Raw genomic sequence first — 21,935 nt, forward strand, 5'->3', positions numbered from 1 at the left:
AGTTAGAGGTTTAATTTACCACAAGCAAAATTCATTATTCTCATAATAATTGTAGATTTTGAAAATAAAAAACTAAGCAAAATTTTTGCACATAAACAAAAAAAAAAAACTAAGCAAATAATGAGTTAAATATAAGAAAAAGATAAGCATACCATGAGCAACAAATTGGAAGCTAATAATATTTACATGAGGAAAGGAGAATATCAGGTCGCATTCAGTATTTTTGCTACACTCCATAATTAGTAATAAGTGAATTACCAATTAATGACCATATATACATGAGAATTGTGAACCAAAATTCACATTAAAAATGAATTAAATGTACAATAATTGAGAGTCATCATGGTTATGAACTTATGATCATGATGAATATGGAGGGTGAATAACATAAAACTCATTCCAAAACAAAGATGAGTCTAAAATCTAACTATATACATATTAGTTATGCAAAGTCTATGAAGTTTTTAATTAAGTACAATTTGTATGCATCTCATTGGTTGATGATATGATAATATATTTTTATCTAATTAATCATGAGTTTTTATCACCAAACTCATAATTAGTACAAAAGGCAGTTTCCCAACTAAATTAAGGGGAAATAAGAGCGTTTGCTTGACGAATAAGAATCAATACACCATTTTAGTTTTTCCCCAAATTTTACAATTTTTAACTAGTTCATACTGAATACAAAAATTATCCGTTTTGAGATTAACCAAGTTGGATTGAAATAGTTCCTTTTAGTTACCAGAGCCGAAGCCACGAGGACCTGGCTTGCTCGATGCTGACTCTACAAATTTCTTCCTTGAGTCGGCCTTTCTCTTCCTCCTCGCAGTTCCAGGTGGAGCCTTAAGATACATTTACAAGAATCCATTAAAACTCTTTCAGATGTTAAACGGTGAAGAAGAAGAAGAAGGAAGAAGAAACCTTTTGTTGTTCTGCTTTCAATGCGTCCTCGAGACCGCTTAATGCAGGAATCGATCCTCCTTCCATTACTCCCATCAAGTTCTTCATTTTCACTCTCATTTGGAAGATTTGTGCTACGAGTGCGCTCACCTTAACAACAACAACAGCAACAAAAAAACAGTATTGAGAATCTTCTTGCTTCTCTTGTCTGAGATCTGCTGCAGAAACTAAGATTCGAAATCTGAGTGAGAGAGTACCTGCTGTTCTGTCTTTCCTGAATCTTTAGCAATTCTTTTTCTTCTCTCTGGTGATTCTGCTAGTAACTCTGGTCTCTCTCTTTCCTCTGTCCAACATATTTAAAACCAAGAATAAGACAACCAAAATCGAAATGCATTTTGTTTGTTTGATGGAAAGGAAGAAGGAACAGAGAAAAAAATACCTGGTGTCATCACTTCAATCATTGCTTCCATGACTAAAAGATTCTTTTCCGCTTCTCGGATTTGTGCTGGACTCACTTTCCCCATTCCGGGTATCATTCCAAGAACTCGTGTCATCGAACCCATTTTCGCAACAGCACGAGTCTGCTTTAGGAAATCGTTGAAGTCGAACTTTGCACTCATTATCTTCTTCTGTAGATCTTCAGCATCTTCTTGACGCATCTATAAAGACAGATGAAGAAGACTTTTCAATGTGTGTGTAGAGAGAGAGAGAGGGAGAGAAATTTAAAGTTTTGATTTTAATTTTAACTGAGAAAGAACTTACAACTTCTGTTGCCTTCTCTACAAATGAAAGCACGTCTCCCATTCCTAGAATTCTTCCGGCCATCCGATCTGGATAAAAGGGTTCAAGATCCTCCATTCGCTCCCCACGTCCTACCAGTTTTATTGGTTTTCCAGATACCTAGTGACACCCATTTACGAGTAAACTATCAATGTTAAGTATACATTAAGTAACTTTTCTATGACATAACTGATCAAAGAAGAAGAACACTAACCTCCTTGACACTCAAAGCAGCACCACCTCTTGAATCACCATCTAGCTTTGTCAAAATGGCTCCTGTGATTCCTATCTCCACATTGAATGTTGTCACCAGAGCTGTAGCAAGTACATAAGCTCATATTAGTATATGACGACGGATACAGGTCCGGTTCTGAAACTAATTCATATTCAGGATGCTTTGAATCTTCTCAACAAATGTAGAATACAAACAGCGTACCTGCAGCTTCTTGTCCAGTCATGGCATCAACAACTAGTAACACTTCTGTGGGATTCAGAAATTTCTTCACGTCTTTTAATTCATCCATCATGCCTTTATCTATCTGTCACAAATATTCAATTTCATGACTAAAGCTACAATAGAGTTATGATACAAATCATACAATGACTCTTAAAAGACGAAATATTACCTGAAGCCTCCCGGCAGTATCCATGATAACTACATCGACATTATTCTTTTTAGCTTCTTTTAGACCTTGCTTAGCTATATCTGCAGGTTTTACATCCGTCCCTGCTGTATAAACCGGCACACCAACCTGAAACAAAGAGGGCATCAGGAAATACTGATTTAAGGAATCAAATATCATCACATGTTCACACACAGGTTCTCTTTAGCCATTTCTACGAAAGCACACGATGCTTCAAAAAGTAAAAATTCCAATACCTGTTCACCTAAAATGACAAGTTGATCGATGGCAGCAGGTCGGTATACATCTCCAGCAATAAGCATGCAAGACTTTCCCTGTAAATATCATAAACGTCAGTGTAATTTGACAGAGAGTAACAAACAATCCCATCAAAGTCTCCACTGTATTTTGAAAAAGCATACCTGCTTCTTTAGGTAACAAGCTAGTTTAGCGCAAACCGTTGTCTTTCCAACTCCTTGGAGCCCAGCCAATAATATTACAGTAGGACCTGTTTTAGCAAACTGTAGCTCAGATACTTCTCCACCCATCAATTTCACTAGCTCATCATGTACAATCTGCAACATAGCCATATTAAGCCACACTTCAGTACTATTGAAACCAAAATAATCATCATATAGAGTGAGTCAACTACAAAAACCATTATGCTCATGAAAAAAAATATGGGGAAGAGATGAAACAGAAACAAAAATAAGAACCTCTTTTTATTGCTGATTACCTTGACCAACTGCTGATCTGGTTTAACACCACGAATGACACCCATTCCAACGGCTTGGTCGCTAACAGACTGAACGAACCTTCTAACAACTGGGAGACTCACCTGTTAACAAAACCGACTAAATCAGTTTAAGACCACATTCTTCAAAAGAACTCAGAATGAAACAGAACAAAACCACCACTCACATCTGCTTCTAGGAGAGCTCTTCTAATATCTCGCATTGGTTCAGCAATATTATCTTTTGTCAAGACCTCTGCAAGTTCAAATAACGTAACTAGCTTTAGAAACCGCTGCTAATCCTTTTTGTATCCACCAGTAACAAGATCACACAGCCCTTATAATTCAACAATCAATAAAAAAATGTTTCTCTAATCCATTCCTCCTTCTCGGCTTGTGTTTGAGTTTAGCTAACTTACCAAAGCCAAAGCTCAAGGGAAAAAAGAAATCGAACCTTCGCCTTTGAGTTTGCTCCAAGCAGCTTCGAGTCCACCAGTCAACTGACCAAACATCTCAGCTCTCACTTGGCTCTTTCTGTATCTTCCATGGCCAACAGTCTTCGAATTTACCCAACTCCATATCTCTCGCTACTCAACACAGAACATCATAAACTAACTAAAAGATCCTTACAAAACCACCAAAACAGAGATGAAAACGAAAACGAAAAGAAGCAAAATTTGAAGCCAAACCGTGGAGGAGAGATTCCTAGAGGATAAAGAAGCTGAATTGCTAGTTCCGGTGAACGCAGAGCTAAATGTAGCCCTACTGCTTCTCCTGTTTCCGGTACAGCTCTGAGTACAAGGAGCTCTATTCACGGTGAAATGGCTGGAACATTGCAGAGCCTCCATTAGTAGTGAGAGTGATCAAAGCTCAAAACTTGGCCGCAAAAATCTCTTCTTATCTTTCTTCTTCTTCCAAAGATGCAACCTTTTTTTGTTGGATGGTTCCATTTTATCTCTTTATATGACGTGGCCGAGTAAGATGTGAGCTTTCCATAAAACGCAGCGTATGTAATCCCCGGCCAGGAGAAGAGGAGGCGCGTCTGTTGAAACACGCGCAGCCGATTGCAGAGAGCCATCTAATGCCTGAGATCGTGACAAATGTACGGCTCAGATCTTACTTTATTGCAACATCAAAAGACAGCAAAATACAAGTGTTATTTAACTTTAAAGCCAAAAATATTAAGAAACTTAAGAAAGAACTAACAAAGTAAAAATTAATTTTGAAACAAAAATTTAAATGATTTTGTTTTTAAAAGTCTTAACCATATGAGAAAGAAAGAAAGAAAAAAATCATTTAAAAACAAATAATTAGAAACATGTATTATAAATCTACACAACAATGAAAAAACAAATTAGATTTATGGAATCTCTAATGATCAATAAATTAATCTAATGACTGGATCCAAAATCTGGTTAGTCTTCATATTGCATTGTAAATCTATTTTTCCCAGTTTCTATTATTTTTTAAAAAAATAAAAGATAAAAATTCAACTTTAAAAATAAAATAAAACCTTGAATAAATTTTTTTAGTTTTAAAAAAATAAAAATAAAGTTGTGAAAAATATTAAGAAACTTAAGAACTAGTAACAAAGTAAAAATTAATTTTGAAAAACAAATTTAAATGATTTTTTTTAAAGTATTAACCATGAGAAAGAATGAAAAAAATCAAAAATTATTTTGAAAACAAATAATTAGAAACATGTATTATAAATCTACACAACAATGAAAAAACAAATTAGATTTATGGAATCTCTAATGATCAATAGATTAATCTAATGACTGGATCCAAAATCTGGTTAGTCTTCACATTGCATTGTAAATCTATTATCCAAGTTTCTATTATTTAAAAAAAAAAAATTAAAGATGAAAATTCAACTTTAAAATAAAATAAAAACTTGAATAAAATTTGTGATTTTTAAAAATAATAATAAATTTGTGAAAACTTGAATAAAAGTTGTAAAAAAATTCCTTTAAAAATTATGAGAAAGAAAAAAAAAATCGTTTAAAATATAAAATATTGAATTATATTAATTATGTAAATAAAACAAAAAAGGGCCAGAAATTTACCTGTTTGATGGGCTGTAGTTGTTTTTCTTGTTGGGCTTTTGTAGACCTGAGCACACACGATCAACAACTCTAATCCTCTTTGCAAACAACGAACCGGAAAAAGCGAATCCCCCCCAAAGCTCCGATGATCCCTCAATCTATGGCTATCATCTCCATCACCGGAGAGTTTTTTCTCCAACATTGTGACTTCCGAAGCCTTGAATTCCGGCGACCTCTAACTCGTACGAATCGTCTCTCTCTTTCTGTTTCTAGGGTGAGACTTGGTCCCCAAGCTAGTGACAGAGATCGATCTAATCATCGATCGCATGCAAACAAAACTAAGAATGGTCTCTGTCGTCGTTTATATGAGACGTGATGCTTGTGATCTCTCTCGCTTCTTCGTAGCCATAACAATGATTCACTCTTTAACTTCTGGAATGATTTAAACAAAGGGAGAAGAAGAATCAGAGTCAATAGCCAAAGATTAGAGAGGCAAAAGAAGCAGACAGAAATCGAAGAAGAGAATTGGGTAAGAAAAAAATTCAGAGAAATTGCGTAACTCTTGGAGATAGAAGATGCGAGACCACAGGTCTTTATAAACAAAATATGTTTGGGACTCAAAGTTTCTTTCTAAAGTTTCCTTTTTTGTTTCTCTTTACACTTAGGGTTTGTTATATACTAGTCCAGCGCGCAAAACCTCAACAGCTTAACTTAGGTTCGGTGTCGGTGATGTATAATCTAGCCGTTTATATACGGGTTCTAGACGGTTCTAGACGGTTCGGGTAAAAAACTTCCTTTATTTTTTATGTTTATTTCCTTTTTTTTACTCTTTGCATTAGAATATTTGTAGAAGAAGAAGCTATGCTTTTATTCTCTTTCAATATCAAACCTTGTCCTATCTGCCTCCTTTAGTATTTTTGGATCCTAATTTCGAATATATTAATTCCTAGTTTCGATTTCCTACTTCTTTTTTCTTTCCGCCCCTTAAACTTGTTCACTCACTAGTTGACTGACTACACTTGGTGGATGTAGTATGTTTTGTCTCTTTTCCAACTGTTATTCCTATATACTTGAAATGCAGGTGACATCAGGTGAAGCCTTCAAGAAGAGGGCTAATAAGATCAGAACCAAATTACCCTCTGTGATGAAGAAGACTCCAACAACCTTGTATTCATTGTCTGACATTTGAGCTGATCACAAGATGAAGATCCAAACCTGAAACCACTACTAAACACTTTGATCAGACCTGATAGCACCAATAAGGCTTGTATGAGGTTGACGCTTAATTATTATTATATATATGTGTTGGATGCTTCAAACAGAGAATAGAAGAAGAGACACTGTCTATAGATAAGCTTTCATAATCTTTTTGTAATTTCCTTGCCTATGCCGTTAGAAAGATCTGCAAGGCTACAGGATCTTGAACATATATACGGCAGTCGTAATAATTCTTTAAAAATCCATGGTTTGAACAACATTTATCACACCGATAAAAAGATGCTTCGTATTCCTCAAGAACAGAAATGAACAGAAGCAGACACCAAACACCAAAAATTAGCCCTCTTCATAAGCATATCTATAAAGCACATGAGATATGAGACCCAAAAAAACAAAACAAAACAGAGAAACACCAAAGAAAGTGACAAGAATACTCAAGATTTAACAATTATGTTGACATGTGGTCAGAGACGACTTCTTTGTGTTACTATTTTCACAGACAAAAGAAGACCAGAGAGAGACTTTATCCCCATCCTTCTTGTAGTTATCAAACCAAGAATCAAGCCCTAGACGTTGCCTCGGTGTGCTCAGTGATCTCATCTTTTCCCTTGCAGACTCTGTTACACTCATGTAAGGCTGGAAACCGTTGGATCTTTGAAACCAGCTCTCCTCCTCCAGTACACTCTGCTCCAGACGGCTGAAAGATCTCCTCGGGAAAGAAAACAAAGAGTCTTGTCCATCACCAGAGTCTTGTCTCTGCAGAGTTCTAAGCTTCACTTTTGTAGGGACAAGCATTTCACTTGGAATGAGAAATGAGTTTATGGATTTTGCAGACGTGGATTCGCCCCAATGTTCCAATCTACAGCTTCTCATCCCCATATCTTTACTGTACAGTGACTCCAGAAGCATATGAGGACTCCTTCTCTCCTGCAAATACAACTCTTTGAGACCTCAAACAGAAACTGACCAGTTATATAAAGATCTTGAGTGAGAATTTACCCGATTGGAGCGGGAGTACTTTAACATACGATCACGCTTGATCACACCTTCTTGCTTCCTCAACCATATGGCTTTGATGTCTTCCTTTGTGAGAGCGCTACTGTCCCAACCATGGCACTCGACCTTTGAGTTACAGATCAAAGGTTTTGGTACCTTAAGTTCTTCTTTGATCTCAGAGTTGTTTTTGGACCAATGCTTTCTCTCTGTATTTCTCTTGATGATGCTTGACGTTGAAGCTTTGTTTGAGGGTGAAGACTTCAATAAAGCAGAAACCTTACGCCTAACAGCTCTGCCACGCACAATTGCTTGAAGCCTTACGAGTGCCTTCAGCGCCCGCAACGCTTTCCTTGCCTGTTTAGAAATCAATCACAAGATCAAAACACTGCATGAAAGATAAGCTTCAAACAGAAACTAAGATGGTTTTAAAATCTCAAAGTAGTGTGTCTGAGTCTGACCAGATAAGCCCTGAAGGCACTCTGAATCTTGATAGCAGCCAAATTGGGATCGCGTTTCTTGACAAAGTGTTGTGATGTGAAGGCGTTTCCCGCCATCCGGACAACTTCAGCAGCTGCCTTAGCGGCTGCAACCGCCGCCTCAGCTGCTGCTGCAGTGGCAATGGCTACATTCACAGCATGCTTTCTCTGATCCTGTGTTGCTTCGTTCAAAGTCCTTGTCTCTTGCCCACAAGTTGCAATCTGTTGTCTCAGCTTCAGCCTTCTAAACACCCATCTCAATCTCCTTGGCTTCTACAAAAACGAATCAGTTTTGTAGATTTTAGAAACATAAAAACAATTGAATGGTAGCAAATTAGAGAAAGGAACAAAACCTTCTCTGCTTTTGCTTTGGCCTCGCAGATGAATAGTCTTTTCATCCAACCAAACCAAGACCTCCGCTTCGCCATTAGATAGAGTTCTCTCTAATAACAAATTATAAAGCCTCTTATTGATTTGAGCCAGAGAATACATAAAACTAAAGAAGCCTCATAAGAGATCATAAAGAGAGAACCAAAAGCTATCCATGATCATTTCATGTTTCAACACATCAAATAGAAACATATCCGTGTGTGTATATCACATCAATAGAACAATCAATGATGTAACAACACATTGTGTAATAGATATGGAAGAATCTTACTTTACCTGTGAACACGTACAAAACCAAATGATCTGTGTGGATCAAAAATATGAATCAGATTTCGTGTGGAAGAAAGAAATGTAATGATGATGTGGAGATTTCAGACAGACACTTGTGAAGAGATGAATTGAAGTGATGTCTAAATATAGGATCCTCTCTATCTCTCACCTTTTCCAACTGTCACATTCACTATCTATGATTACTGACTTGTTCAAACCCCTAACTCTGCTTTTTTTTTTTCTTTCTTTTGCTTCTTAACCAATCACTTCAAATTGGTCCACCTTCAAAAATATTATACCCCTTATTCAATTGCTTCTTGTTCAATTCTTTTCTTCTTTCTTTCTTGCCGCTTTTGGCTTGTGATAAAAGAACGAACATGTGGCTTGTCAACGTATCTATGCTTACAAGATACATATAAGAAATTATGTAAAGATATATGTTAAAAAAGTAGAACATATCATATTTTAATGTTAATTATTATATCGCATGAAACATATATACAATGGACTCGTGATATTATAGCTTTGAGAGAAAAAGAAAATAATGACATCAATGAGTGATATAGTACAGTTTAATCATTAATAGAGAAAGAAAAATAAATACATCTAACTTTGTAGATTTAAAATCAAGAACTACATTTTGGTTTGATTTTCTTGTACTTTAAGGGTATTTATGTTGAGTTGAGAATACTAAAATGCACTAAACACTTATTGATATTTTTTTTCCTTTCTTTTCGACGACTGATCAATGTAGAAATAATAGTAGCAACAAAATTTTCTAGTCTATACAATACTAAGATTTATACAAACTACTAAACTTTACAGAACTAAAGAAATTGAATTCTAGATTTCTAATAGTTTGATTTTTATTCTAATGTTTTTATCTTTCATGTCTATCATCGAAACTTGGTAAAAACTCTTAACGTGTATGAATTATTCAATAACTTTAAAAGTTCCATAATAATGAGCTCAATTTATCACATATCTAGTTATCAGATGAAATATCAATTAAAATTAGTTGATGGTGGTCCATATAGACCAAAATTCGTTGTTGAGTAGATCATTACAACTTTAGCTATCATGTCATTGAAACAATGATGAGCCATGTGAGCTATAGAGCGACCTATAGGTTTGGGTTTAGCCTTTAAAATAATCGATTTGAGTTTCTCAACACGGTTTAAAGATCCTTTTGCGTTGTTAATACAGTCCCACCACTCTTTCTTTCAACACTTTTTTTTTTTTTTTTTCTTCATCAAATCCAATATTATTTTCCTCCATTAGTTTTTTAGAATGTAGTATTATGCTTCAAATTTTATAATGTAATTTCACTTGAAATTAGAACTATTCGTGCATATACTATTCAAATCAATAAGTTTATACTTTATCGTTCATACTATGGTTTTTCTCAACATGATTTATCTTAATCATTCACAAGACCTCATATTATCAAAAAAGCTAAGCTTATTGCTTTACCAAGGGAGGAAAAAGGTTGCAAGCAAAAAGAAAATAGAAAACAAATCAATGTACCAATAATGAGATCATAAAGTATTATCTGTACCTAAGATTACATAGAGAGAAGCTATGATCTGTTTCTTAGATCACTTACATGACTTTATAAAAACATTATAGTTATTCTTTTTGAATTGAAAAAACACACATTCGTCATTACTACATTTCAAAGAATGTGGACATTCTCCACAACACAACCTACTCATCATCCAAGTGACCCATTAAGGCAACTTATAATATTCAAATGATTTGGATCAACCTGAAACTTAAGAACAAAAATACAAGTGATACTGATTATTGGTATGAGTAAATTGATTTTGGAATATGATCGAATCTCTGTTCTATATGTGAAAATCACCATCATGATTATCTTAAAAACTGAGTCGACCACAAAACGAAGATCCTAAAGGAAAACGCTAACAGCAGAGTCAATTGACCTTTAATGACACAAACATGAGATATACATCAAAACCATGAGAGGTTCATCAATGGTCAAACCAAAAAAATCAGCCCCAAAAACATAAACGGTAGTCCAATGGCCTACACACGGACTGATATAATAGCATAATACTACTTAGTTAGTTCCTGCGGAAGAGGCGTTGCATTGAGGAGTGTCGATCATCATGGTATTGTTTTCAAACAGAGGAGAAGAAGGCCAAGTGCGGCGAAAGTAAGGCACGACTTTGCAGAACTCCCAAACGAATGCCGACTTACGTCCTTGGTACTGAACTACTTCGACCCTTTGAGTCTCTCTGTCGTAGACGAAAATTTGTGTATCACATCTGATGTAAACCGAATCCGACTTCTGATTGAGGAACGCGAGCAGCTGTGTTTCTTTAGTCCGAGTGTTGAATCTTGTAGCTTCTGTTGGGTTCTTCCTCCACATCGTCTTGAAGTTTAGCTTAAACAGAAGGTTCCACTGAAGCACATTGTCTATCTTTTCAAGCTTCCACACCTCCATTACCGACTTAGTGCTCCATCCGTATTGTAAACACCCATCAGCGGTTTCACCCAGAACCTGTTCATCATAGTCATATGTCTTCGGAAGCTTTACCACATCGATCCGCTTCTCCTCACTGTTCGAGTCATAGATGGCAATTTTACCTCCTGTGGCATGCCAATAAACAACTCCGTTGATCACTCTCCCTGGAGTCCACGAACTGAGAGATATAGGCTCAGGACAAGTAAGCTCTGAGTAGCTCCAGGTAGTAGTCTTCGAGGAAAAAGTCTCTACCCTGACCTTTGTACTGTTATCAGTAAAGCCTAAACACTCAGCCCTGATCACCTTGTAGCTTAACCCTTTATCAGGACAATCCTCAGTGACCAAAGACATACAAAGTTCCTCGAAATGAACTCTAGGACGTGGAAGTTGCTGCTGCTTCTGTGTACTCAAATCCCACAAGTAGTAAGCTTTTGGATGGCGGCCACAAAGTAAAAGACCGTTTGAAGAGTCGATGTAGTAACCAAGCTTCTTCAGAACACCAGAGGATTCGATTTCATCACCAATACTGCTGGTTGAGAGCAAAGGAAGGGATGGCTCAGCTCGAGGACGACGAACACCTTCTTGGCGTCTTCCAAGGTACATAGAGCTGCAGACGAAGAAGCCAATGAGTTGAAAGGTAGGTTTCCACTTGGTTAAGTAAGTGTGACGGAAGTATGGGCTGGAGATAATCTGAAGCCATCTCTTGGAGACCAAGATGAGCTGGTAGATTGTTTCCGGTGGAAGCAGGAGAAGAACCTCACACATAGCATCGTTACTGTTAAGAACCTCATGAGTACTCAAATCAGACCTCATCCCCAAATTGGTTTTCAACCTGGTTGAACAAGACATTGCAGACAAACTGTTTTCTTTGATCATCAGTAAGAGAATCCAACTCAATTTTCATAACACACACAACAGAGATATCACAAGAACAGTAAAGACACCAAAAGCACAAAAAGCTAGTAGATTTATACAGATCACAAAGAGAATCAAACAATACGCACTGAAAATTCAACAAAGATGATATTTTTGGGTATACCCACGCGGAAAAAGTTCAAAAGTCGGAGAATTTGGCAGAGATTTCTGAAACCCTAAGCTTTCAAAGTTACGTTTTTTATGAGATCAGGAAACGATTGGGGAGAAAAAATCGAAACTTTGATAGAGACATATACTTCAAATTACGTCAAGAAATCGGAAAGAGGGAGAGAGAGATGAAAAGACCTGACGATGACGATGACGATGACGATGACGATTGAAGCAGAAGGTTGCAACGCGGAGGACAAAAGTGTATAAATGCCTAAAATCAGAGACACGACTACATTAGGGCATCTTTATAGGCACAACACTTTTTTGTGTTCTTAGATTAAATAAATTAGAAAAATAATCTAAGATCAATAGCTAAGATCTTTTGCTAAAAAGTTAGTTATAGGGAAAACATATGTAAGATCTTAAGATTTAATAATATAATATTCTTAAACATATTATAATTATAAAAACTTATAAAAAAACATTTAAATTTCAAACTTATAAAACTTTTACTAAAATTCAAAATACAATACCAAATTTTTATGAAACAATAAAACATTGTAAATAAAACTAAAAAAAAAACAAACAAACATACAATTTGTGATGTGCTTGTCTATTTACTGGTTCACTGATTCAAGCAAATACTTGGAGTTTGGAGTTCAGGTTTTTATCCTGGTGAGGCTGAGCAAAGTAAACTCAGTTTGACTGACCGACTGAGAGGGTTCAGATTGGTATGAGTTCTGCAATCGCCTTCCAATTGTTTTTGTCAGCTTCAGCGTAAAACTTTTCTTGATTCTCCAAAAACAACTGACCAAAATAAACAAACACGTCTGTTATAGAACTCAACATTCAATATTCTTGGACCTTACCCGGACTCGACCCGGATCCCAGATCCGAACACATCACCTTCTCTTAACCGGATTTAATTTATAATTGAACCGGATTATTAAGAACATATTTTTTGGTTCGGTTCGATGGGAAATTCATAATTCTATTGGAATTTTTTATATTACTATTATTATGTTTGGTATGATTTCGTTTGGTTTAGCCGTTTAGGCGTTTAGCTCAATCAATTTGTAAGGAATTTTAATCGTTTGTAAGACAGCAAATTTGAACCACTCAGTTTTGTTTTGTTTCCGTTATATTTTCTTGTCGCCCTGGGTTAACGGCAGAAACCGTTCAAACCGAACCGATTAACCCGACTTTTACGGTTATCGGCGAGAACCAAAGTGATCTTGTCAAACCGAACGGCGCAATTGATTTGGTGATTCGGCTATCGGTTCGATTCGGTTCGGTAATCGGACCGATCGGTTTATCCATAACTATACCGGAACCATATATAAAGAACCTAACCCTAAGTTTAACCCGTGTTTCACTTTGTCTCCTTCATCTCTGCCTCATTCGATCCCGACAATGGTGATTCCGACAAAGTTGTAACAGTTCACTTCATCAGTTCAGCCATCTTTTCCGATCAATTTTCTCATTGTGTCTCTTCTCCTTCTTCAATTTTACATCTTCTTAGTCTTAAACTCGCTGATTTCAACCTCAATTAACCGCATCCATAGAGGTCAGATCTTTGTTTCATCTTTCTCTGTTCTTCTAGGATTTATTTGATTCTTTATTTGATTATTTCTGTTTTGGAATCTAAAATATGTGTAGAGAAATTGAAACCTAAACCCTAAATTTATGAAATTGAATTCGATTTCATAAATTTAGGGTTTAGGTTTCAATTGTTTTGTTATACTTTGTTTAGGGTTCTTGTAATTTGTTTGATTCTTTATTAATCTGTTTGGGAGTCGAAAATATGTGAAGAGAAATTGAAACCTAAACCCTAAATTTATGAAATCGATTTCATAAATTTAGGGTTTAGGTTTCAATTGTTTTGTTATACTTTGTTTAGGGTTTTTGTAATTTTTTTGATTCTTTATTAATCTGTTTGGGAGTCAAAAATATGTGAAGAGAAATTGAAACATAAATGCTAAATTTATGAAATCGAATTGTTTTGTTATACTTTGTTTAGAGTTCCTGTAATTTGTTTGATTTGTTTAGCGTTAGTGTGGTTTACTGGTTTTAGTAGTTAAGTTGAATCGATATTGGGACATTTGACTATCTAGGTTAAGTTTGGTTTAACTGTAAACTTCAAATGTTGAATACTCGAATATGAAGCTGAGCTAATGTGAGGCTTTGTGTAATGAATTTGTAGATGTCTGACGAGTACAACGAGAGGGAACCTACACTTCAACCTGAACAACATGGCACAAATGTTGAAACTAGGAAGAAACGTCCGAGACCTCCCTCTGGTGCTGATAAGCCACCCAAGCCACGGAAGAAGTATGCAAAGAGAGCTCCAGTTTGGGAACATTTCATTCAAAGAGATGAAGAATCTACTAAGAGCTACTGTAAGTATTGTGGAGCAGAGATTGCTTGTGATTCAAAGACAGTGGGTACTAGACCAATGATAGCTCATATTGCTAGATGCAAACAGTACAAGGATTGGGTTGAAAAAGAGAAGCAGCAGGTTCTAAGTAGTGATAACAAGGGGAACTTGAAGGTGATTAACTATGATCCACATCTGTTTAGGAAATCAGTTAATGAGATGGTAGTTGTCAATGAGTTGCCTTTGTCATTTGTGGAATCTGAGGGTTGGAAGCGGTTTTGCTTCAACATCTTGCCGATGTATAAGCCATTTTCTAGAAGGACTTGTAGTAAAGACATTGTTGGGATGTATCTGGAAGAGAAGGCAGCCTTGAAGCACTTGTTTGCGGTAGAGAAACAAAGGGTTTCACTGACGACAAATATATGGACATGTCCTACAACTTCCTACAGCTACATGGTGATCACAGGTCACTGGATCAATATTGAGTGGGAGTTGCAGAAGAGAATCCTTAGCTTCAAACCAATCACCGATCATAAAGGAGATACCATTGCTGGACAGTTGATGGACTGCTTAGATGATTGAGGTATTGAGAAGGTATTTACGGTTACTGTTGATAATGCAAAGAACAACGACAAGGCTTTAGATACTTTGAAGGATGCATTACGGCTGAGAGGAGGAGAATCATTAGTTGCAGATGGTGAGTATTTACATATGCGTTGCTGTGCACATATCCTCAATCTGATTGTTGGAGATGGTTTGAAGAAAGCAAAGCATCATGTTGTTGCTGTTAGGAATGCGGTGAAGTATGTCCGGTCATCTTTCACTAGGCTTAAATCTTTTGCATTGAGATGTGACACAGGAAAGTTGTGTAGAGGCAGTTTACCATTAGATGTTGTCACACGCTGGAACTCAACATATCTGATGTTGAATTCTGCTTTGAAGCTGAGGGTGGCTTTTGAAAAGATGGAAGCTGAGGATAAGTTGTATTGTGATTACTTTGAAGAAGAGGATGAGAAGACAAAGATGAAACGAGTTGGGCCACCAACTTCTTCTGACTGGGAGGAAATATCACGGTTAGTGAAGTTTCTGAAAATATTTTACCGGTGTACTCTGACATTCAGTGCTTCTAATTCAGTAACTTCCTCTTTATGTTACAATGAAATTGTTGACATTGAGAGGAATCTGATGAGTAAGTGTACCAGTCCTGACGAGGAGATCAGAAAGCAAGCTCATGTCATGAGAGATAAGTTTGAGAAGTATTGGGATGGACTAAACAACATGAACCCTTTAGTGATTGTGGCCAGTGTATTCGATCCTAGAAACAAGATGAAGTTTGCTTCCCTTTGCTTTGATCAGTTGTATGGTAAGGACACCATAGAGAGTAGGCACCTCAACGCCAAAGTTTCAAGCGTACTCTCGAAACTGTATGATCATTACAGTTTCAAGCTGAGCAAACCAGAAGACAGCGAAGATTTTACAGATTCGCAAGTACGACCTGAAAACTTTGAGATTTCAGATGATGAAGATGATTGTGAGGGGATGCTAGCAATATTTCATAAGGTGGTTGGATTGAGTAGTAGTGAAGATAGCTGCAATGAGTTGCAAATGTATCTAACAGAAAAACCTGAGCCAAGAGTAGAAAACAAGTTGGGGATGTCTTTCGATATTCTCAGTTGGTGGAGGCGTAATTGCTGTAAGTTTCCAATCTTGTCAGAAATGGCTAGAGATGTTCTAGCCATTCAAGCCTCATCTGTTGCTTCAGAGTCAACCTTTAGTACGAGTGGGAGGGTGTTGGATTCGTATCGGAGTTCTTTAACTTCTTACATGGTTGAGGTTTTGTTGTGCACCCAACAATGGTTAAAGTGTTCTTATAAAGTTGAAGCAGCAGTAGCAAACTTGGCCCAAATGTTGGAAGAAGTTGAATTTTTTGAGTCTCTTGGTAAGTTTATCATTTCTTTTTACTCTTTATTAATCATTTCAAATCTTTTCATAACTATAAGTCTATAACTAATCTCTTCCCTTTTGTTTTCTTGTGTAGATTCTCGAAATTCAATGGTTGCAATTCCATGATTCTTCATATCATGGCAGGTATGATTTGGTTCTCCTAAACTTTATATATTGTCAAGTTTTGATTCTGTTTTTGATTTATATTGTCAAGTCTTTCTTATGATGTTCATAGGTAGGTAGGAAGCTGCACTTTTGTCCTTTTTGATGCGGAAAGCAGCCTTAACTATGGATCAGATAGTACATACTTTGAAGCTGTGTTTTTGTCCCTTTTGACGCGGAAAGCAGCCGTAACATAACTGACCTTTAAGCCGCCCTTTTGAGAACCTTTAGATGCAGATTAACAACCTTTTTTTGATGACTTGATGTAATGGTTTGTTATTAAACTAGCTTACCAGCTTCTGTAATTTTGTGTAATGGTCTGTACTGGTTTGTACTAGTAGCTTTAAGCTCACAACACAGCTTTAAGCTACCAGTACAGAAACTTAACAGCTTATGTATGGTTGTACTTAAGAAAATGTCTTATTCGGGTTATATAAACCGAATTTGCTATAGGTTTCGGTTGTCTTCGGAAGACAAATAAAATCAGATAACCGACCTGTTTAACCCGACTACCGACCGACCCGAACCGAATTCAATTTCGGGTCTATTCGGTGAAAATTTTCAATAACCGAATATTGGGCTAACCGAACAACTCGACCCGAAGAACCCGAATTGGCCGAACGCCCAGGGTGATTTTCTTGTATTATCTCCCCTTGAGTAAAAAACTAACCAAAATTTGTACTAGTATTTAGTTATTGGTTAAGAGAAACAGAAAAATATCCAGTTATGATTATGTAAACCTGGATATAAAAAAACATCTAATTTAACTAGGTCTGGCTATTCGTATTATATCCTTGGTCTTCAGTAAAAATGAGTATAAGTTCTGTAAATCCAATCGATAACGAGTATAAATCCTATCAATCCAGTATTAAGTCAGATGAAACAAAATAAAGAATGATGATGAGAAAGCTAGAAAAATAATCTTTATGTAGATCCAGAAAATTATGGTTTAAAATGACAGCGTGACTGCATTGATGAATTACGGCGAGAGACTGATGAATTTATCTTTTAATGGTTTACATCCGGAGATTAGGGTTTATACGGGCCGTAAGGCTAAAATGGCCAATATGTTAAATTAATTTTTAGGTTTTTTTAGGTTTGAATTTTCTATTTTACAAAAATGATATAATTTTGATGAACAAAGTTTAATATTTGGAGTTTAGGTCTTAGAATTTAATCATTTTATACATAGAAAATAGATGTTTTTGAAAATTGATAACATGAAAAATTATTTTTCAGAAGTGATATAAGAAAAATGTATTTTTTAAAATGGCTCATTATTTATACCGACACTTTACAATATTGAATTCCAATATTTTAAAACATTTTTATTTTGCCAAAAAAAAACCATATAAAAAGGGGTTCATATAGATTGAACAGAAATTTCACCGGCGGCTCTAGAAATATGTTTTTTTAATGTTTAAAACCCTCTCAGTCTTGGGTAAATGAATAAGAAGAAGATTAGGACTCTATGGGCTTACTGCAGGCCTGAACTAAATTAAAGGCCCAACCGTAACCATTTGTTCATGACCTGAATAAATAAGAGAATTAACAACAACAATAACCTCTGCTTCTCTATTTATTATTAATTAACGACAACCTAAATCGCTAGATTAAAAAAATCTTTGGAACCCTAGGTAGAAGTAGTCGCTCTTGTCAACGTAATCACATTGGAAGAATCCGCCATTAAAGTAATCTTCTTCTCCTTCTTCTTCTTCTTCGCACTTTTTGACTAACCTCTCTGCTTCTCTATTTATTAATTAAGTAATGGTTTTCGTATGTAAGAAAAGTATTATGACTTATGAAGTGAGTAGAAGAATTTCTGATTAGATCTTTTGTACCTTTTTAGGCTCTGAAAGTGCTGGATTTGAACGACAGTGTTGCACACGCTCCAAATCCCGGGTAAAATTCATTATTATTATTTACTTTTTTTTTATTTTGGGATTTTTTATTTTTATTTTGGTTGTTGTTCTCTGTGTTGGTATATAGTATATTATCTCCACCTGCATGCAATCAAAATCAAATTGTTGAACAATTAGCAGTTACACTTTCACGACGGTTTCCGTTGAGGGTTATGACACTTCGCTGCCAGAGTATTATGTCGAGCTCGCGTTGGCAAAACATTTCTCTTCTTGTGGAGAGATCTTACTTTGTTATGTTCCCAGAGACTTTGCTACGGGTTTCCTCAAGAGGTACCTTTCCTTTCTTTCTTTTATTTGTGGCTTCTTTCTTTCCTTTACTTTCTTTTATTTGTGGCTTCTTCTTATTTTGTGCTGTTGGCAGAGACTATGCTAGGGGTATCCTCAAGAGTTACCTTTCCTTTCTTTCTTTTATTTGTGGCTTTCTTATTAATTATCTTCCTTCCAATCCAGAGCTCTCTCTCTCTCAAAATACTTTTTTTGTTTTTTTTTTTTAATTATAACCTCAAATTGCATCAGTGTTGCCTTCGTGAGGTTCGCTGGGGGAGCTGCCGAAGAAAAGGCGTTGAAACTTAATGGAACTGACTTGGGACGATCTACTGCAATCGTTAAGCCTGCAACCTTGCCGTCATTGCTCCATGTTAATCCCTCGACTTGGATAGAACATTACACGTAAATTTTTGAAAAATATATTATCTTCTGCAATCAATTTTTTTTTTTTAGGATGTAATCGCTAGATCCTTTTGTCGTGTTACTAATTTGGTTATATTTCTCTCCTTCAATGAATCGATATTAATTAGGGTCCGCGTTACCGGGTATGACACTTCCCTTCCTGATATTGATCTCAAGATGGCGCTCTGTAGACATTTCTCTTCATGTGGACATGTCTGGACAATTGATGTTCTCTCTGTCTCTAAGTCTGTCGCTTCTTTCTTCCTACATTTTTTTTTAGTTTTTTTTCCAATGCAACTCTCAATATATAGTTATTGAATTCTAACAAAAGTCTCTGTCTCTGTCGAATTTTACAGTTGTGCTTACATTCACCTTGAAGGAGAAGGATCTCTAGAGAAGAAGCTGGAACTAAATGGATCTAACATGGGTAATATGACTCTTGTTGTTGAACCTCTTTTGTCCCGACCCCGTGACCCTAGAACCTATTCTGTTGGCGAGCCCGAAAGTACATGTTCTTGCTCTTTCTTCTTAGAACTATCTTCTTGTTAACAAAATTAAAACCCTCTCTCATTAGTAGTTTCGTTGTTTATTCTCTAGGTGTTTTACTAAAGATGCAGATGGAGAAGAAGAAGAAAAAGGAGATGAAGTTGAAGATGAAGATGAAGAAGGAGAAGGAGAAGGCTCTCTCTTAGGACTTTTGGAAAATGCTCTCTCTAAGGGCATTGCCATCAAAAGATTTAAACAAAGTATCTTAAAACATATCTTATTCTTAATTTTTGAAAAAAATAAAATTAAGAACTTCTTAAGAAACTTAGATATTTCATGGGTCCATTGAAGGTTGTTAAATTTGAGGTTCTTAACAATCTATAATACAGATATGATGAACAGATCGAATCACTAAAATCGCTGAAATTGGAGCCGGATTTGAGCGGAGAGTACGATACACCGGACCTGTCCATGCGAGTTTGAACCGTTGTAAAACGATTCAAGGAAGAGACCAATCCGACGGCATGGGAGATCGCTGCGGTGGAACGACGGGAGAGGAGGTAAGAAGGAGAAGGAGCGGTGGCTCCGGAGGTGGTGAAGACGTGTTTGGTGATGCGTGACGCTAGGGCTGGGCAAAATAACCGATAACCAAATAACCGACCGAAACCGAACCGAAAAAAACCAAACCGAACCGAACCGAAATTCTTCAAATACCCGAATGGTTAGTAAAAATCTATATCCAAACTAACTGAAACCGAACCGAACCGAACCGACAATTAAATGGTTAACCGAAATATCCGAAAACCTAGAAGATATCAAATATTATATACTTAATATTATGCAAAACTATAAAATAAACTTAAAATATAAATTATTTCTAGATTCAAAACAATTAAATATTTTAAATAATCAATATATGTAAATGTTATTATTTTGAATTTACAAAGTTAAATACTATTTTGTAAAATTGAATCCATATTTTTCCCTTTTTTGTATTTTTGTTATTGTATATTTGGTTAATTTTGGTTATATTCGGTTAGTTTTGGTTATATTTGGTTTATTTGGTTAATGTTAATATAATTTATGTTAGTTATGGTTATTTATTTAAATAACCAAACCGAAACCGAACCGAAAGAAACCGAACCGAACCGAACCGAAATTTCAAAAATATCCAAATGGTTACTATATTACTATATCCAAAATAACCGAAACCGAATACAACCGAACCGAAACCGAATGGTTAACCGAATGCCCAGGCCTACGTGACGCGGTGGAGCGAGCAGAACCAAAGATGATAGAAGAAGAAATCGGATAAATCGGAGAAATCGAACCAAAGATGATAGAAGAAGAAATCGGAGAAATCGAAGCAAACTGAGAAAGAGAGAGAGAGAGAGCGACGCAAAGGAGAGAAAAAAAGAAAAAAAAATCATTTTTCTCTCCGGCCAATCAGGTGTCGACACACCCTCGATCCTTAGTGATCATAAAACATCTAACATAAGGATCGATCACTAAGGTAAATTTGTTTTTTTTCATAAATATGATTTATTTTTTTACTTAAGCAACTCTTAAGATATTCTTTACATCCTTTGATGGACTTGCCCTAACATCAACTAGTAGGCTGGCTTCTTAACCAATAACAGATCAGTTTAGTTGGTTGACTCGACTTTTAAATTTGTATATATACAAATTTGATTATACAACTATGACGACTGAATAATATAGTTTTAGTCATACATGCATAAATGATATGAGAAGATGCTAGATATGTTGGTGCACGAAATTCACGAAAGAAAACGTACCAATATATAAGAGCCCATTATTTCTTTGGACAAATAATATTTGACATGGTCTTTGTATCCATATTAATATTGTATAAGTCACTGATCTGTTTTTTTCTTCAAGAAATATTATAGCTGTACGTGCTTGAGAAACAATTATCATAGAAGCAAGACGTCATCATCTACTGAACAATATATGTAAATAATATTGGCATTTTAGACAAAAATTATCTTGATAAGCTCCATTAGTAGGGAGAGACACAGAGGTTGAAGCAGAAAATTACTTTGATGGCAAATTCGTCCATGGACAAATTGCGAACTAGGAATTCGAAGGTATTTTTCAAGATGTAGGGATTTTTAACAAAAGGGTTTTTGAATTTTGGGGTTAATAATCTTAATCCCATTATTTATTCTGATTTGGGACATAATCCTTTCGTATGATTGTTACGCACAAACAGTTGGGCCTTAAATTTAGCGTTAAGCCCATATAGTTCTAATCCTCTTCCTCAACAAGAGGGTTAGTGATTAATGAAAATTATGGAGACTGATTAAATGAATGAACATCAAAAGATTCAATTTATTAATTGTTTTTTTTCTTTTTCTTTTCCCAACGTCTATCTAAATCAAAATAATACTCCCTCTG

The 21,935-nt window shown here is 35.8% G+C and overlaps 4 protein-coding genes across 4 annotated transcripts; 1 reads left to right on the top strand and 3 right to left on the bottom strand.

Moving 5' to 3' along the window:
• Nucleotides 1–588: 588 nt before the first annotated feature.
• LOC104768583 (signal recognition particle subunit SRP54, chloroplastic) lies at nucleotides 589–4,058 on the bottom strand. Its single transcript, XM_010492585.2, has 14 exons — nucleotides 3,729–4,058; nucleotides 3,494–3,626; nucleotides 3,228–3,295; nucleotides 3,043–3,144; nucleotides 2,729–2,881; nucleotides 2,564–2,641; nucleotides 2,310–2,435; nucleotides 2,120–2,222; nucleotides 1,898–1,998; nucleotides 1,666–1,803; nucleotides 1,343–1,562; nucleotides 1,161–1,246; nucleotides 925–1,053; nucleotides 589–845 (listed from the first exon to the last, which is right to left on the bottom strand). The coding sequence occupies exons 1-14, from the start codon at nucleotides 3,885–3,887 to the stop codon at nucleotides 738–740; spliced, it is 1,704 nt and encodes a 567-aa protein (XP_010490887.1). The 5' UTR covers nucleotides 3,888–4,058; the 3' UTR covers nucleotides 589–737.
• A 2,506-nt stretch (nucleotides 4,059–6,564) lies between these two features.
• LOC104768584 (protein IQ-DOMAIN 12-like) lies at nucleotides 6,565–8,556 on the bottom strand. Its single transcript, XM_010492586.3, has 5 exons — nucleotides 8,444–8,556; nucleotides 8,131–8,220; nucleotides 7,760–8,050; nucleotides 7,305–7,655; nucleotides 6,565–7,232 (listed from the first exon to the last, which is right to left on the bottom strand). Exons 2-5 carry the CDS (start codon nucleotides 8,203–8,205, stop codon nucleotides 6,747–6,749), a joined length of 1,203 nt encoding a protein of 400 aa, XP_010490888.1. The 5' UTR covers nucleotides 8,206–8,220; nucleotides 8,444–8,556; the 3' UTR covers nucleotides 6,565–6,746.
• Nucleotides 8,557–10,290: 1,734 nt separating this feature from the next.
• Nucleotides 10,291–12,324, bottom strand: LOC104768585 (F-box protein At5g03970). The gene is made up of 2 exons (XM_010492588.2): nucleotides 12,150–12,324; nucleotides 10,291–11,787 (listed from the first exon to the last, which is right to left on the bottom strand). Exon 2 carries the CDS (start codon nucleotides 11,775–11,777, stop codon nucleotides 10,521–10,523), a length of 1,257 nt encoding a protein of 418 aa, XP_010490890.1. The 5' UTR covers nucleotides 11,778–11,787; nucleotides 12,150–12,324; the 3' UTR covers nucleotides 10,291–10,520.
• A 4,088-nt stretch (nucleotides 12,325–16,412) lies between these two features.
• LOC147918382 (nucleolin 2-like) lies at nucleotides 16,413–20,134 on the top strand. The gene is made up of 10 exons (XM_087505738.1): nucleotides 16,413–16,419; nucleotides 16,511–16,514; nucleotides 16,726–16,810; nucleotides 18,075–18,128; nucleotides 18,287–18,339; nucleotides 18,480–18,629; nucleotides 18,876–19,028; nucleotides 19,157–19,273; nucleotides 19,385–19,533; nucleotides 19,917–20,134. Exons 1-10 carry the CDS (start codon nucleotides 16,413–16,415, stop codon nucleotides 20,132–20,134), a joined length of 990 nt encoding a protein of 329 aa, XP_087361864.1.
• Nucleotides 20,135–21,935: the final 1,801 nt, after the last annotated feature.

Source organism: Camelina sativa, chromosome 20, assembly GCF_030686135.1.
Source record: "Camelina sativa cultivar CO46 ecotype springtype chromosome 20, ASM3068613v1".
Classification (NCBI taxonomy): Eukaryota; Viridiplantae; Streptophyta; class Magnoliopsida; order Brassicales; family Brassicaceae; genus Camelina; species Camelina sativa.

What these genes read in the sequence shown, in the direction of transcription:
- LOC104768583 (XM_010492585.2), bottom strand. Translation starts at nt 3,887, where the DNA reads ATGGAGGCTCTGCAATGTTCCAGCCATTTCACCGTGAATAGAGCTCCT. An exon ending in CTAGGAATCTCTCCTCCACG is followed by an intron (nt 3,627 to 3,728) that starts GTTTGGCTTCAA and finishes TGTGTTGAGTAG; the next exon opens with CGAGAGATATGGAGTTGGGT. An exon ending in CTTGTTACCTAAAGAAGCAG is followed by an intron (nt 2,642 to 2,728) that starts GTATGCTTTTTC and finishes TGATATTTACAG; the next exon opens with GGAAAGTCTTGCATGCTTAT.
- LOC104768584 (XM_010492586.3), bottom strand. Translation starts at nt 8,205, where the DNA reads ATGGCGAAGCGGAGGTCTTGGTTTGGTTGGATGAAAAGACTATTCATC. An exon ending in CCAAAGCAAAAGCAGAGAAG is followed by an intron (nt 8,051 to 8,130) that starts GTTTTGTTCCTT and finishes TCGTTTTTGTAG; the next exon opens with AAGCCAAGGAGATTGAGATG. An exon ending in AGTACTCCCGCTCCAATCGG is followed by an intron (nt 7,233 to 7,304) that starts GTAAATTCTCAC and finishes TTGTATTTGCAG; the next exon opens with GAGAGAAGGAGTCCTCATAT.
- LOC104768585 (XM_010492588.2), bottom strand. Translation starts at nt 11,777, where the DNA reads ATGTCTTGTTCAACCAGGTTGAAAACCAATTTGGGGATGAGGTCTGAT.
- LOC147918382 (XM_087505738.1), top strand. An exon ending in AACACAGCTTTAAGCTACCA is followed by an intron (nt 16,811 to 18,074) that starts GTACAGAAACTT and finishes TTGGAACCCTAG; the next exon opens with GTAGAAGTAGTCGCTCTTGT. An exon ending in GCTACGGGTTTCCTCAAGAG is followed by an intron (nt 18,630 to 18,875) that starts GTACCTTTCCTT and finishes AAATTGCATCAG; the next exon opens with TGTTGCCTTCGTGAGGTTCG.